Here is a 15,543-nt window from a genome sequence, read left to right on the forward strand (position 1 = left end):
AGTTGTGCTATTTCTATGACTGGTTACACTAACAACACTCAGTGGTTCTGGGAAGAGTCAGTATTCTATAATGCTGCATCTAGTTTGAAATGAGAAGGAACAGGGAAGAGGACATGAAGCATAACAAAATAGATTGAAAACATCTCAGCTAAAACAAATCTATTCTAGTTATCAGAGATACCCGTGTATCTCTAGCCCAGTAAGTTCCTCTGAAATGGTGGTGTTAGGGTTTCCCTCCAATCTATCCTCTGAAAGAAATTCCTATGGAACACAAAGATAATTTACTTGGTTGTAATGTTTGTGAGTGTGTGAATTTTTATTTATAACAGTATTTAAAAACATTTATTTTTTTTATCTTATTTCCGTAGGGAGTTGGTGTCTCAGTTTACGGGCAATTCCGAGTGGCTACAGAAAAGTCTGTTCTTGCAATGCCAGAAACTGCGATAGGTAAAAAAATAAATTTTCATAATTACTTTTAAAATCATCTTTGATTCACATCAGATTATATTGTTGAAGGATGATGGAATCTTGTATGAGATAAAGCAATGAAATAACTTTTAAAAAGAAAGTAGAATAGGAAGATACCTAAAAATTCATATAACTCAATAAGTATATCTGAAAACACAAAAGGAAGAATGTTTTACTGGAGATACTAATATACTGTAGTTAATTATAGATCAAAGATTATTAAGGGAAAATATTCTTGGATTCAAATATGATCCATTTCGAATTATTTTTTGCATATACTGTGAGGTATAGATCAAAGGTATAGATCAAAAGTTTATTATTTTGTGTATGGAGCTATAATAGTTCCCACATCATTTTTTTTTAAAGCTATCGTTCGTCTACTGATCGCTTTTGCACCTTTGTTTATATGTGTTTATCTTGGTGCCAGTACCACACTGTCTTAATTGTTATTGCCTTAAAGTAAGCCTTGATAGTAACTTTATAGTGACTTGATCAGATAGTGACAATCCTCTAATTTTGTTCTTTTTCCCCCCAAGTTGTTTTGGCTGTGCACATGCTTTGTATCTCTATATGAATTTGAGTATTTGTCAATTAAAATTAAAAAACCTGTTAGAATTTTTATTTGGATTGTCTAGAATCTGTCAATTTAGGGAGAATTGACCTAATAGAGTGTTCAGACCTGTAAGCATGCTATATTTATTTAGGTCTTAAATTTCTTTAAGCCAAGTTTTGTAGTTTTCTGTGTATAGGTCTTACACATCCTTTTTCAGATTTATTCTTAAGCATTTCATATTGTTTGGTGCTATTGTAAGTGATATTTTTAAAGATTCAATTCTAATTGTTAGTTACCAGTATATAGAAATACAGTTGATTCTTTTTTATTGACTTTGTATCCTGCATGCATGTGAAACTCACTTATTAGTTCTAGTATATTTTTTTGTAGATTGCATTGGAGTTCCTAAATAGATAATTGTCATTTACAAATAAAATGAGTTTTACTTTTTCCTTTCCAATCTGTATTTTTTTTTTTTCCTTACTTTATTACATTGGGTAGAAGAATCTCCAATACAGTGTCAAATAGGAATGTTGAGAGTAGACATTCTTGCTCTTTTCTTGCTCTTTGGGGAAAACATTCAGTTCTTCAGCAATTAAGTATATTGTAGCCTTTTCATAGGTGCCCTTTATCAGGATGAGGAAGTTTCCTTCTATTCCTAGATTGCTGAGGGTTTTTATTAGGAATGAAATTTGAGTTTTGTCATATTTTTTTCAAACGAGACGACCATTGTTTTCTCTTTTTTAGCTAGTTAGTGTTGAAGTACTTTGGTTTTCCAACATTAGACAAACCCTGAATTGCTAGGATAAATCTCACTCTGGTATGATGTTTTTATACTTTGTATATGTTTTTGGGTTTGATAAACTAAAATTTTATTTGGAATTTTTGCATCTATTTTAATGAAGGATATCATCTGTGTTTTTCTTGTAATGTCCTTGCTTCATTTTCTGGAAGAGTTTATGTTACAATTGGTATCAATTTTTTTTCTATTTGGTAGAATTCACCAGTGAAAGCTATCTAGGCCTGGAGTTGTCTTTGTGAGAAGGTTTTTAACTACAAATTCAGTCTTTAATAGATATCAAGCTAGTCAAGTTATTTATTTCTTCTTGCACAAGCTTTGGTAGTTTGGGTCTTTTAAGAAATTTGCCCAGTTTATTAGCATAAAGCTGCTTATAACATTCCCTTATTATCTTTTTAGTATCTGTAGAATTTATAGTTCTATCTGGCCCTGTCATTTTTGATACTAGTACAAATTACAATTGTCTTCTTTTTTTCAGTTAAGTCTAATTAGAGGTTTTATCTTAAAAAGTCAGAGTTTTTGGTTTCATTTATTTTCTGTTTCTGTTCCAATTTTATTACTTCCTTCTACTTATTTTAGGTTTATCTCCTTTTCTTTTTCTAGTTTCCTAAGGTGAAAGCTGAGATAAGTGATTTGAGACTTGGGTATTCTGTTCTGTTCTATTTGGATTTTTGAATTCCAGTACTTTAAAGTTTTTATACTGTCTTCTTTTACGTTTCCTATGAAAAATCTGCTTTCATTCGTATTTCTCTTCCTCTGTAAGAAGGTGTCTTTTTATTTTTTTAAAATCTCTTAAGATGTTTCTACAGATTACTTGTTTTGGGCTGTATGATTAAGATGTGCCTAAGTGTAGTTTTCATATTTCTTATGCTTGTGTTTATCGAGCTACTTAGGTTTATAGTTCTGTCAACTTTGGAAAATTTGACATTTCTTCAAATATTTTTTCTGTCCCACTTTTCAGGAACTCTGTTTAAACTTATGCTCACTCATGCATTGTTCATTTAAAAATTTTTTCTTATTTTTCATTTTAGGTAGTTTATATTTCAGTATCTTTAAGTTCACTAATCTTTTGCAAAAACTGATCTGCGCTTAATCCCATTGAGATATTTTTCAGTCTATTCATCTTAGTTTATATCTACAGAAGTATCATTTAGGTCTTTTTTTTTTAAAAAAAAATGTATATGTATACTTTATATTTCTACTTAACTTTGAACACATAGGATATATGTATTATAAATATGTTAATGCCCTTGTTTGCTAACTCTTATGTTTATGTCAGTTCTGGATCAATTTTGATTGATTGTTTTATCATCTCATTATGGGTAGTTTTTTTCCTAGTTTTTTAGATGCTTGGTGATTTTTTTATTGGATTCTAGACATTGTAAACTCTACCTTGTTGGGCATTGGATAGTTTTGTATTTTAAATATTCTTGAGCTTGCTTCTGCGATGAAGTTAAGTCACTTGGAAACAGTTTGATCCTTTCGAGTTTTTTTTAAATGCAGAATTGGAGGAGTGCTCAGGCTAGTGCTAATTATTTCTCACTATGAAAGCAAGACCTCTCTTTGTATCCTGCTCAGTGCTCCATGAATCATGTTTTTTCTTGTCTGTCCAGTGGGAACATGCACTATTCCTAGCTCTGTGTGGGTTTCCAGTGCTGTTCTTTGTAATCCCTTTTTATGGTTCTTGCCCTAGCCTCAGGTAGTTTCGTCAAGCACAAGCATTGTCAGTACCAAGCTGAATACTAATAGGAGAACTTGTGCAGGTTTCTAGAGTTTTCTCTCAGTTCTTTTTTTTCTGATGTTCTGTTCTGGAAATTATAGCTGCCTCAGTCTGCCTGGACTCTTAATTTCATCCCTTCAAATCAAGGACTGGACTATGCTGAGCCTGGGAATTCTCTCAAGGCATTAAGCTGGATATCTCGTACGGTTTACCTCACTTGTTTTCAGATAGTCAGAGATCACTTTTCTTCTATTACTTGATAGTCTAGTATATTGAAAACCATTATTTCATATATTGCATCTGTTTTTATACTTGCTTCAGGTAGTAGGGTAAATCGGGTCTCTATTTCACTATCTTGTCCATAGTTAGTTTCTTGAATGGCTACTTTAGATTAGATAATTAAAGAGTCTTCCTAAAGAGATGCCCTTTTAAGCTGGGATTTGAATGACAAAGAGAAGACAACAGAATATTGTGGCATTAAGAAAAGTTAATCCAAAGACCCTAAAGTAAGAATGAACTTCACCTGTTCAGGTAACCAAATAGAGGCAACAGTCTCCATCAAGAGCAGGAGTGATATAGTATGCTCTTGAAGAAGCACATGGGGACTCCTGAGGAGGTACACGGGGACCTCTGGTGAAGAGTTTGGATTTAAACCTAAATATGGGAAACTGTAGGAGAGTTTAAAGCAGGGAGTGGCATGATCTGGTTTACATTTTAATACCATTATTCTGGCTGCTGTGAAGATAATGGATTGTAGAGGTGCAAGAGTAGTAGCAGTGAGACTTGTTAAAAGGTCATTACAGTCATGTATTAATAACAGGGATACATTCTTAGAAATGTGTCATTAGGTGATTTTTTCATTGTGTGAACATCATAGAGTACATATAAACAAAACTAGATGTTGTAGCCTACTACATATCTAGGCTGTGTAGTATAGCCTATTGTTTCTAGACTACAAGCCAGTACAGCAGGTTACTGTACTGAATACTGTATGCAGTTATAATGCAGTGGTAAGTATCTAAAGAGAAAAGGTACAGTAAAAAATATAGTATAAAACAAAGTTTCCGTGTGTCTGAGAGAGGGCTGTGGAGGAAGGTGATGTGAAGAGAAAGGAAGGAAAGGGAAGAAAGGGAGAGAGAGCTGAGAATAGAGATCCAGAGAAATTAAATCTTGAGGAGAAATAGTAAAAGGGAGAAAGGAAGGGAAAGAGGGGGGAAGGAAGGAGAAGACTGGAAAAAGAGAAACAAAGGAAAGGGAAATGAGTGTGTATGGTGCGTGCGTGCGTGTGTGTGTGTGTGTGTGTGTAGGGGTGGGAGAGGGCGAATGGGGAAGTGGGGTGAGGGGGCTCCTGCGCTTCCTTCCTCCCCAGCTCCTCTGGCTCCCTCGACAACTCTTGGCCTCAGATAAGGGTGGGTACAGGGCAGATGGCCAGTATGCTGAGCCTCTTTGTCTATTTAAACCACTCAGAGGTAGTGGTAAAATCAATAGCTTATGTATTTGGGTCCAGCTTTTTTCTTTCAACATTGCAAACTTTTTGCTTATAGTCCATTATAATCTTTATGGGACCATTGTCATGTATGTGGTCATTCATGGAAACATCATTATGAGGCTCATGATTATACATTAATCTAGAGCTATGCTGTCTAATACTATAGCTACTAATAATGTACAGCTATTTAAATATAAATTTAAATAAATTTAGTTCCTTAGTTACACCAGTCACTTTTCAAGTATTTAATAGCCTCCTATGGCTAGTGGCTACCTTATTGGACAGCATAGATTATGGAGCACTTTCATCACAGAAAATTATATTGGATAGCACAGGTCTGGAGAGAGATGATTTGGGCTTGGAGTAATGTGGAAGTATAGTGCTAGAGTGAATAGATTTGAAAAATATTTTGGCGTTAACTGGCTTGCTGATGTGATGAATCAGGAATAAGTCCAAGGTTTTTAGCTTTTGTAGCTAGATAGATGAGATTGATTAGGGAAGGAGTAGTATAGTTAGAGGAATGGGAATCAAGATTTGTGTTTTTGCCATGTTATATCTGAGATGCAGTTATACCTAGTTGCAGTTATACCTAGACGCAGATCTAAGAGTTTGATATCCAAGGGAAACAGCATAACCAGATATATAGATTTGGGAGTGTATTAATCAACTAGGGCTGCCACAACAAAATACCACAGACTGGGTGGCTTAAACAGCATTTGTTTCTCACAGTTCTGGAGGTGGAAGTCTAAACTCAAGATATTGGCTGGTTTGGTTTCACCCAAGGCCTCTCTCCTTGGCTTATAGACAGCTGGCTTCTTGCTGTGTTCTCACGTGACATTTCCTCTGCATGTGTGCACCCCTGGTGTCTCTTCTTACAGGGACATCAGTCGTTGGATTAGGCCTTCATCCTTATATCCTCACTTAGTCTTAGTTACCTCTTTAGAGGTTTTGTCTTCAAATGGTCACACTGGGAGTTAGGGCTTCCACTTAAGAATTTTGGGGGGCTCAGAATTCCATCATAATAGGGACTAAACCACATATAGATGTTACCTAAATTCATAAGAGCTAAGGAGATGTGTGTGTAGAGAAGAGGGGATAGCCTAGGCAAAGCAGCATGTAGAGGTCAAGCAAAGGAAGTCAGGCTAGCAAGGGAGACTAGAAAGAAGCCATTGAAGCAAAGGGCAAAAAGAATGTGGTACCTTGGAATAGATGAAAGTGGTTCAGGATAAGAGGATGTTTTTAATGGGTAGAGAGCTGCTGAGGCTCTGGGGCAGGTAGGAATGTAGGATGTTGAGAAACTGAAAGAAGACGAACTTAGTAAGTAGTAAGAGGTATAATTGAAAAAGTGGTCTGGGGCCTTGAAGTCTTTGATACAGGTGTTGGTTTTAATCTAAGAGAAATAGTTATGGAAGAGTTTTCAGCAGTAGAATGCAAGATTCTGATCAAGATGCATGTTGTTAGATCACTCTGGCTATTGTGTAGAGATCCGTTTAGAGGAGAAATAAATACAGTGGTTACTGATGGAGAGTTAAGGGAGTGGTACAAAAGAAGTAGATGTAGAGGTTGGATGGTTGTATACTTTATTGGTGTAGGTGATACTGGGAGGAGATGGTGGGAGTGGGGAAAGGCCATGAATTCAACGTTAGACCTATCCTGTTTGAGGTGGTAAGAGATATTTCTATAGTAGCATGCTGCTGATTCTTTCAAGGCTAGGAACTTTTTGTCAGATAGAACTAGGAAGAATATGAATGCTGTGTTTTTGTCTCAACGTCATTAAAAGAAGCTATCTTAGAATAGATATATGGATTTTAAAACTAGAGGGTCATAGTCGTTTAAGGAGCTCTTAAATACCAAAAAGGAGTGTACTGGCAGGTATTTGCATATATGCTATTTTCAATTGTTACCAGTAGAGAGAATAAGGAAATTTAAAAAATACTAATGCTTAAGAGAAGAGTAGAATGCAAGTGATTTTATTAGGGATAAACTTACTCAATTAGTAGGACTAATGGTTATTGCATCACTTTAAATATCTTGACTATTAGATGATTGACTATTTTGAAAATGATTTAAATGGTAGTAATGAACTTTCACTATAATAATCTTAGATTATGCATATTTTTTCCTGTGATTATCATTTGGAAAGAATATTTTTTCAATTTTTACCTATTTCAGAGACTCTTTAAAAGTTATTTGTGGTGAGAAAATTTAGATAATATTTAGCAAGTACTTATAGACACAACATTATGCCATCAAATATTGTATCTACCTCTGTAGAAATGAGACATGAAAATTTTGAAAAATATCCAAATTTAGGACACTTTATAGCAAGTCTTTTGTGATACTGCATTGTATAGTGCTTAGTGTAATTTTCACATAGATTTAAATTCCAGAGAGAAATGTCAGACTGATCTAAAGTAAAGTTATGTTCATTTCTTTCATTTGAATTGTTATCTCTTTTTGTTATTTAATTTCAGGACTAGTGCCTGATGTGGGTGGAGGTTATTTCTTGCCAAGACTTCAAGGAAAACTTGGTTACTTCCTTGGATTAACAGGATTCAGGCTGAAAGGAAGAGATGTGTACACAGCAGGAATTGCTACACACTTTGTAGATTCTGAAAAGGTAATTACTTGGATGATTGCAATTTTTGTTGGGATAACATTACAGGAGAGGTAGTATGAGTGGTTGAGATCACAGGCTTTTGGTAGATAAGGGTCTGAATCCTAGATCTTACTGCTTAAAGCTTTGTGACTTTAGGAAAAGTTTCTAAGTCCTGTAACCTTCAGTGTCCTCATACACAAAACGGAGATAATTATGTAGATTCAGAACTGTTTTGCCTACCACATTCAGTGAATATTTTTTTAACGAATAATTACATTCCGTGAAAAAAAAAACTACTTTAAGAAAGTCAAATATATAAAATCTAAAGTTATGTATAAAAAGAATCTTATTTTATGAAAACATTTTGAAAGTTTCTCATGTTAGTTTCCCTGGTGCGTTTAAAAGTTACGTTTGTTAAATACGGTCTTAAAAACTTTACTAAAGGATATCTGTTGCAACTGGCAATGTTACTTTGTCTTTTTTTAAAACAGTTTTGCCAATTTTCTTAGGATAGTGGCAAAGTACTTGTGGGCAGCCACCCTGGGTTTAAATCCTAGCTTGCATTTAGCCTTTTTAGCCCCCCGTTTTCCAATCTCCAAACTGGGGACAGCAGTTTTACCATACTAGTTGAAACTACTTGTGTTAAATGTAATAGAAAAACCAGTTCAAGGTGATTTTGCCTCAGAATTCCCAGCAAGAAATCTAAGACTTATTATTCTGCTTCAGCTGGTTTAGCTTACTCTGATTGGACTGGTTTATATCACTTGTGAACCATGTGAGTGGGTGGACTACAGCAAATAGCTTAGCTTAACTAATGTGCTCTGTCCCTGGAATTGTGGGGTTAAGTGAGTTTCCCAGAAAGCACATGGGTCTACAAATGAATACATTGAAGGAGAAGTTTTGGATTAGGGGAAGGAATATTATAAAAATATATGAAGTAAACAGGTGGTGCAAACAAAATGACATAGGTGATAGAGGCTCTGTTCATCCCTCTGGCAACCAAATCAAAGTTGTGACGGAAACAAGGAGCAGCAGCAAGGAAAAATTGCCTGGGATCTTGATGAACAAGCCATACAACTAGGGAGAAATCTAAGAAAGCACCCTGCAACGGCACAAGGTAGGATGAGGCGAGGACGTGGGGCTGCCCAGTCCCAAGCCCCTGAGTGAGACAGAGGCTGTGGCAGCGGCTGACACCTCTTAAAGGGGCCGCGTCCACGAACGGATTTTCGCAGTGACCGACCTGCTTGCTCTGAGCACCAGTGCCGGTTCAGCTAAACACAGGGGGCACCAGGGACTTACAGGAAGACATTGTCGAAGTGAGGGCTGAGGCAAGACTTGCTCTGTACAGAAGTGCCGGCACTATCCGTTGTTTCCTGTTGAGCCCTCTCGCCTCCCCGTGTGCAGGCACAGCGCCGCCATTGCCGCGAGGTCATCAGACTGAATAACAGAAGCTGCTCTGCCCAGAGGATTCCCTAAAACCCCATCTCCTCCAGCTCACGGCCCCACCCAAGCCACATCCAGTTGTATCCTCAGCAAGTCAGGTGCTCCTTGCTGAGCAGTGCCTACACTCACACTGGAGGCAGCTTGCCTTGGGTTTCTGCTGTGGCCTTTTGAGGCAACTATAAGCACAGCATCTGTGGATTGCTTGCTGAATTCAGGTGGCCCTGGAGGGACAGAGGCTTTAGCTAAATTTGGCCTGTAGCCAAGCCTCGCTCAGGACTGTTGAACAGCTATTCGAAGAAATAATGTTGGAAAACTTCCCTAACCTGGTGAAGGAAATGGACATAAAGCCCCTGGAAGCTCAGAGAATTCCAAAAATCATGGATCCAAAGAGGCCCACACCAAGACACATCATAATTAAAATGCCAAAGGTTAAATACAAAGAAAGAATATTAAAAGCAGCAAGAGAAAAATAGTTACTTATAAGGGAAAACCCATAAGACTAGCAGCTGATTTCTCAAAAGAAACTATACAGAACAGAAGGACTTGGCAAAAAAATATTCGACAGGATGAATACCCAGGATCTACAACCAAGAATAATTTATCCAGCAAAGCTATCATTTAGAGTTGAAGGACATTTAAGGAGCTTTCCAGACAAAAATAAATGAAGGAATTTATCACCACCAAAACCGTATTACAGGAAATGTTGGAAGGAGTTCTTTAAGAAGAAAAAACATGTATTGAAATCAGGAATAAAGAATGTTAACAACTACATTCTTGTCAATAAGTAGCTCAAATGGAAAAGAATTAAGGGCTCCAACTAAAAGAGTGGATGAATTGAAAGGAAAACGACCCCTACATTTTGCCTATAAGAGAGATTCACTTCAAATTAAAAGACACAGACTAAAAGGAAGGAGATGGAAAAACATACTGGTTTGATGGACCTAGAAGGTATTTAAGTCAGAGAAAGATACACACTATAGTATTTCACTTATATGCAGAATCTAAGGAATAAAAAAAACAAACTGATCAAAAACAGACTCACAAATATAGTGGACAGTTTGGTGATGGACAGAGGGGAGGGGAGTTTGGGGGGCTGGAAGAATGGGGTGAAGGGTTAAAGAAGTACAAATTGGTAGCTGATGGATGGACACGGGAATAGGGAGCATGGCATAGGGAATGTAATTAGAATAAATACGTTGGCTAGGTGGAGGGTCAGGGGAGGAAGGGAGCAGCTGGGGTGGGGGACCATTTTATGATCTATATAGATGTCTAACCAATGTATTGTATACTTGAAACTAATTAAAATGAATTTTTAAAAAATGTTTAAAAAATGTATGAAGTATACAAAGTCGAAGGCTGTCCCTGTATACTGTTGGGGGCTTTCTATCACATTTGCTTGAGGTTTCAGATGGTTCAGATGCTAGGCCATCCTCAGGTACCTTGAGCAGGTGGCTGTCTCATTCTCCCCTTGAGCTATAACAAGAAATAAACCTGGTCACTCCATTATCTACTCTGGGTGGAGGACACTCTCAATTACAGTGGAGTTTAGTTAAAAATGGGAGAGAAAGCTGATTCACAGTCTTCTCTCTTCTTTATTAGCTTGCCCAGTCATATCTGCAGTGTGTAGATTGCCATTCACAGGGCCTGTGGAGGAAAACAGAAATGAGTAATATACATTGGGAATGGGGCTAGATAGAGATGGGTACAAAAGATAAATAACCATCTTTCTCATTGACAGAGTAGAGCATATAAGTGCAAAACAATACAAAGCAAGGGAAAAGGACTTGCTTATAAGAAAAGACTGGAAGTTTTCTCATGGAGTTGCAGTTCAGCTGGATTTTAAGATGAATATTGTCAGGAAAAGCATTCTGGATAGAGGAAACATTTAATGAGCAAGCCCACAGGGGCCAGAAAGCATTAGCTATATTTTGAAAACAATAAAAAGTCCCATTTAGCTAAACATAGAATAGATACATGAGGGATGTAAGTGGAGAGTTAAGTGTATCTATATTATAGAGCCAGCTGTGCATTGACTATAATAGCCATTAATCATATATGGAAATTTTGATTTAAATTAAAATAAAATTTATAATTCACATCTTTGGTTGCAGTACCACATTTCAAGTGCTTGATAGCCAGATGGAAACAAAGATGTCTCTATTTCTCTTTAGTTTCTCCCACTTTTATCCATTCCTTGCAAGGCAACATTCTCTGTGTGGGAATGTACGTGCACAGCTTCAGTGAAAATTTCCTTCAGCTGAAGAGAGAGTATCATCATTTTAAGATAAGGATTTTTAAAAAGAGTATAAGATTTCTAAAAAATTTATGTTTGTGCTTCTATGGGGTTTCAAATCTGTTTTCCTTATTTTCTTTTTTCTTTTTTTACTTTTAGTTGGTCATGTTAGAAGAAGATTTGTTAGCTCTGAAATCTCCTTCAAAAGAAAATATTGCAGATGTCTTAGAAAGTTACCATACAAAGGTAATCTTATTAATATTCTAACCTGATTTTAATTCATGGGGAAGAGGAAATGATTGAAAAATTAGCAGTTGGTGAACATTATAGTTTGTGGATGTAAATAAATGTACTGGGAATCATTTACTTCAGAGCTTGGTGGGACAATCAGTGCTTCACAATTGTTAGGATAGTCATCTAAGAAGATGATTTCTTTACTGTGCAACTGCACAGCTTATCTTCTCATTGCTGGTGAATTTCAGTGCGTAGCTACATGATTGACCCTTGCAGGGGCTTTTTATAAGGCTTTGTGACATTTCTGTGATGGAGGTTCAGTGTTGATGTTGCTTGTGGAGATGCTAAAGTGAAATTCTGGTATGTAAGTAAATATAATAATAAAGTATATTACAGTATTTACTATTCCTTATGTTGTCTTAAATTTTAAGGGCTAAGAATCTTATTAAAATGCTACATGACTTCTAGTTAAATGTAATGGATTAAATTATATATTCCCTTCTAAAACACCTCTAAAATTGTAATAAGGAATAAAAAGGGCAGAAATCCACAAAGAAAAATAGAACAGAAAAGATAATGATAGGCATGAGATGTCAATATTTTGAACCTTGAAAGCAGAATGATAAGGATAGCTACTTTAGACCTGAGAACGCTGAAATCTTATCCTTCAATGGGTAAAGCTAATAAGAAGCAAGCCAGTTGTTGTAGACTCATTGTAAGGTACCAGGTCCCTCTGAAGATGGGGTTGTGGAGTAGGGCAGAAAAAAAGGAATACTACTGCAAATTTTTATAAAGAGCAGTTAAGCCTCCAAAAGTCCTCCTCCTGTAGGAGCAACTACTGTCTCATAGCCTGGCCAGGAGAGCAGAGACGTCTTAAAAGGACCAAATCAGATAGGCCCAGCTGACTGAGAACAGGGGTAGATTAGGTACTCTACTGAAAAGAGGCAGAACAAACTAAATGGGAAGGCCTCTAGCCTCTTTCCCCTGTTAGCTTCTAGAATCATACATCCATCTATCCTAGTCAGTTTGGACAGCTATGACAAAAATACCATAGACTGTGTGGCTTAAACAACAGAAACTTATTTCTCACAGTTCTGGAGGCTGGGAAGTTCAAGATCAAAATGCCAACCAGTTAAGGTTCACAGTGAGGACATTCTTCCTGGTTTACAGATGGTGGGTGCCTTGCTGTATCTGCACACAGCAGAGAGAGTTAAAGTGAGCTTTCTCAGATCTTTCTTAGAAGGGCACTAATTCCATCATGAGGGTTCTATCCTCTTACCCTATTTACTTCCCAAAGAACTCAACTCCAGATACTATCACATTGGGGGTTAAGATTCAACATGAATTTGGGGAGGGATCAATAACATTGAGTCCATAGCATTATCCTACTCCCAAGCAGTACATTAAAAGAAAAAGAACTTGTAGACAAGAACATTTGAGGACCTCTCTAATGGAACATTATTATAGGAGGTCCAATGTATAATTATTTGGAATTCCTAACAGAAGATGGGAGGAAATATTTAGAAAGATAGTGCAAAAAAAATTACCCAGAACTGAAGAACATGAGTACATGGCTCCTGAGTACTCAGTGCAGTGACTATGAACATAGAGCATGTGGATATTCATCAGATTTTGTCAAAATTTGACAATCTCATGTTGTCAACTTGAATAAATATGGAATGGATTGTAGTGTGTGGGAGTTGAAGGGCCTTATCAGAGTTCTGTTACATGTGTAGGTGTTAATGAGGCTTGGTCTTGTTTTATTCAGTATTTTTCTCAGTGCTTTGGATGAGCATGTTGACAGCATTTTGATCAAATTGATATCAGACTAACAAAATAAATTCGGTAAAAGAATATGAGTAAAAAAGACCCTTTATGTTTAGAGTGATCTGTTTTATAGCAACAATGTGAAATTTAATAGATGTATGGGGAAAACACTCCCTGTGTTTTTCTTTACTCTCACACTACTACCACGTTCACAACACTTCTGACACCAGATGTATGAGTTTTCCATGCATCAAGCAATTTTCTGTGATACCAGTTGTGTGTTCTATAATTTATTTCAATGCTAACAGTTTATCTCAATGCTAACAATATCTGTCTGGAGTTAGCTTCAGATCCCACAACTTAAGGGCTCAGTCCCACAATACTGACCTCACTTCAGACATCCGTCATAAGTCTCACGTTGTCACCTGTACTTCTGACTGACTGGCTATAAATCCACGTTCTCACAACCTACTCCTTGAGTTTGATAATTTTTAAGAATGTCCCACAAAACTCAGGGAAATACTTAATGTTTATCAGTTTATTATAAAAGATACAATAAAGGATGTAAATTAAGAGCAAGGTCCAAAAGGGTCTCAAATGCAGTAGCTTCTCTGTCTTCTTAGTGTTGAGGTGCATCTCTCCAAATGTGGATATGTTCACCAACCTGGAAGCTCTCTAAACCCATCTTTTTTGTGGGTTCTTGTGTAGGCTTCATTATTACATAAGCATGATTGACTAAATCATTGGCCATTGGTAATCAGACTCTATCTCCAGCCCCTTTCCCCTCCCTGGAGCCTAAGGAAAGGAGGCGGTGGGTGAGGCGGGTGATGGGACTGAAAGTTCCAACTCTCTAATCACCTGGGTGGTTTTCTTGGCAACTTACCTCCATACTTTGGGGGTGTCCAAAACTAACCTCATTAGCATAAACAACTTGTGTGGTCGAAGGGGGCTCGTTATGAATAATAATAAAAAAAAACACACTCCACCTTTGTTTCAGGAACTGAGTACAGAAGACCAAATACAATAAAAGATGTTCTGTTTAGGATATCTCAAGGGTTTTGGCAGCTGTGTAAGCCAGGAATGGAAGACCAAATATATGTTTCTTATTTTAAATCACAGTACAGATAAGTAAAAATCTTGAATTTTAGTTCAAAGTACAAAATTCATAAATACAAGATGGGAGAAATGTAGCTTACAGTGGCACCAGTGTAAATCAGCAGCCGAATAGGACTGCCCCCAAACTAACCTAGGATTAGTTCTAGTAAAAGCATTGTATCCAAAACAAACAGGGATCTGTTGTGCCCTCTTGTATTTTTCTATTACTCAGCCACACCTGCAGCTAAATTTTGCATTCCACACTTTAAGAATGACCTCGATAAACTGGAACTGTGCATTCATTAGAAAGACCTGGATTGTGAGGGCACAAAACTATTGTATGAGTGAGAATATTAAGGTAGAAGAGAGATTAACTAGAACTAAAAAATGAGAGGGCTTATTTTTGGTCTAGCATTAAAAAAGTTTTTAATTTTAGTTGTTCAAGCACTTGTGAGTTCCTAAAGTGCTGTTTTATTAACCTTGGAGGTCAGTGCTGCTGGGAATATTAGGGAAGTGATAGGAATTTCTGTATCACATGGAAATTGGGGCAGGATGACTTCGCAGCCTCTTACAGTTCTTAAATTTATTGATATACTTGAATGATAATATATAGAATGACAAAAATGAAAATGCAAGAACATTTTTTGCCTTTGACACTTGTAAGACCTGGTCTGGAATAAAACACATCTTGTTTGAATTTTGAACATAATGGTAGTGATTTATGAGACTCTCAGGTATAATTTGAAAGTCACAAAACATATTATTAAACATGAAATTATTAAAAAGGTTTGAGTTACTCCAAATTAATTTAAACATTTTTCTTTTTAAACAGTCCAGGATTGATCAGGACAAGTCTTATATATTGGAACACATGGACAAAATAAACAGGTACTTAAGAGATCTCAAATCTGTTCTTTTGTAAAGGCCGTCTGTTAGCAAAATGAATTTGTTAACATTGTAATTACATTGTATTTGATAATGCACTGAATTCTCAAGATCAGATAGCATAGTGCTTTTATTTTTACTTACCTTTGAAAATAGCTTCTTGCTCACTCTTTCAAGGGGAAATAAATCCATTTAAGTAACCTGTCACAGGGATTTATTTCAGTGCAAAACATTTTTTTTAATGGGGAAGAGAGGCTT

The 15,543-nt window shown here is 36.5% G+C and overlaps 1 protein-coding gene across 7 annotated transcripts in view; it reads left to right on the top strand.

The window, feature by feature from the left end:
- The window catches only part of HIBCH (3-hydroxyisobutyryl-CoA hydrolase), a 75,456-nt gene that overhangs the window by 43,653 nt on the left and 16,260 nt on the right, over positions 1-15,543 (top strand). For all 7 annotated transcript variants that reach the window (XM_036236181.1, XM_016146335.2, XM_016146780.2 and 4 more), the window contains 4 exons: positions 369-447; positions 7,504-7,649; positions 11,464-11,550; positions 15,233-15,288. In XM_036236181.1, coding sequence (XP_036092074.1) covers positions 369-447; positions 7,504-7,649; positions 11,464-11,550; positions 15,233-15,288 — 368 coding nt within the window. The remainder of the gene's footprint in view (positions 1-368; positions 448-7,503; positions 7,650-11,463; positions 11,551-15,232; positions 15,289-15,543) is intronic.

The sequence above is a fragment of the Rousettus aegyptiacus genome, unplaced genomic scaffold (assembly GCF_014176215.1).
Source record: "Rousettus aegyptiacus isolate mRouAeg1 unplaced genomic scaffold, mRouAeg1.p scaffold_m13_p_2, whole genome shotgun sequence".
Lineage (NCBI taxonomy): Eukaryota > Metazoa > Chordata > Mammalia > Chiroptera > Pteropodidae > Rousettus > Rousettus aegyptiacus.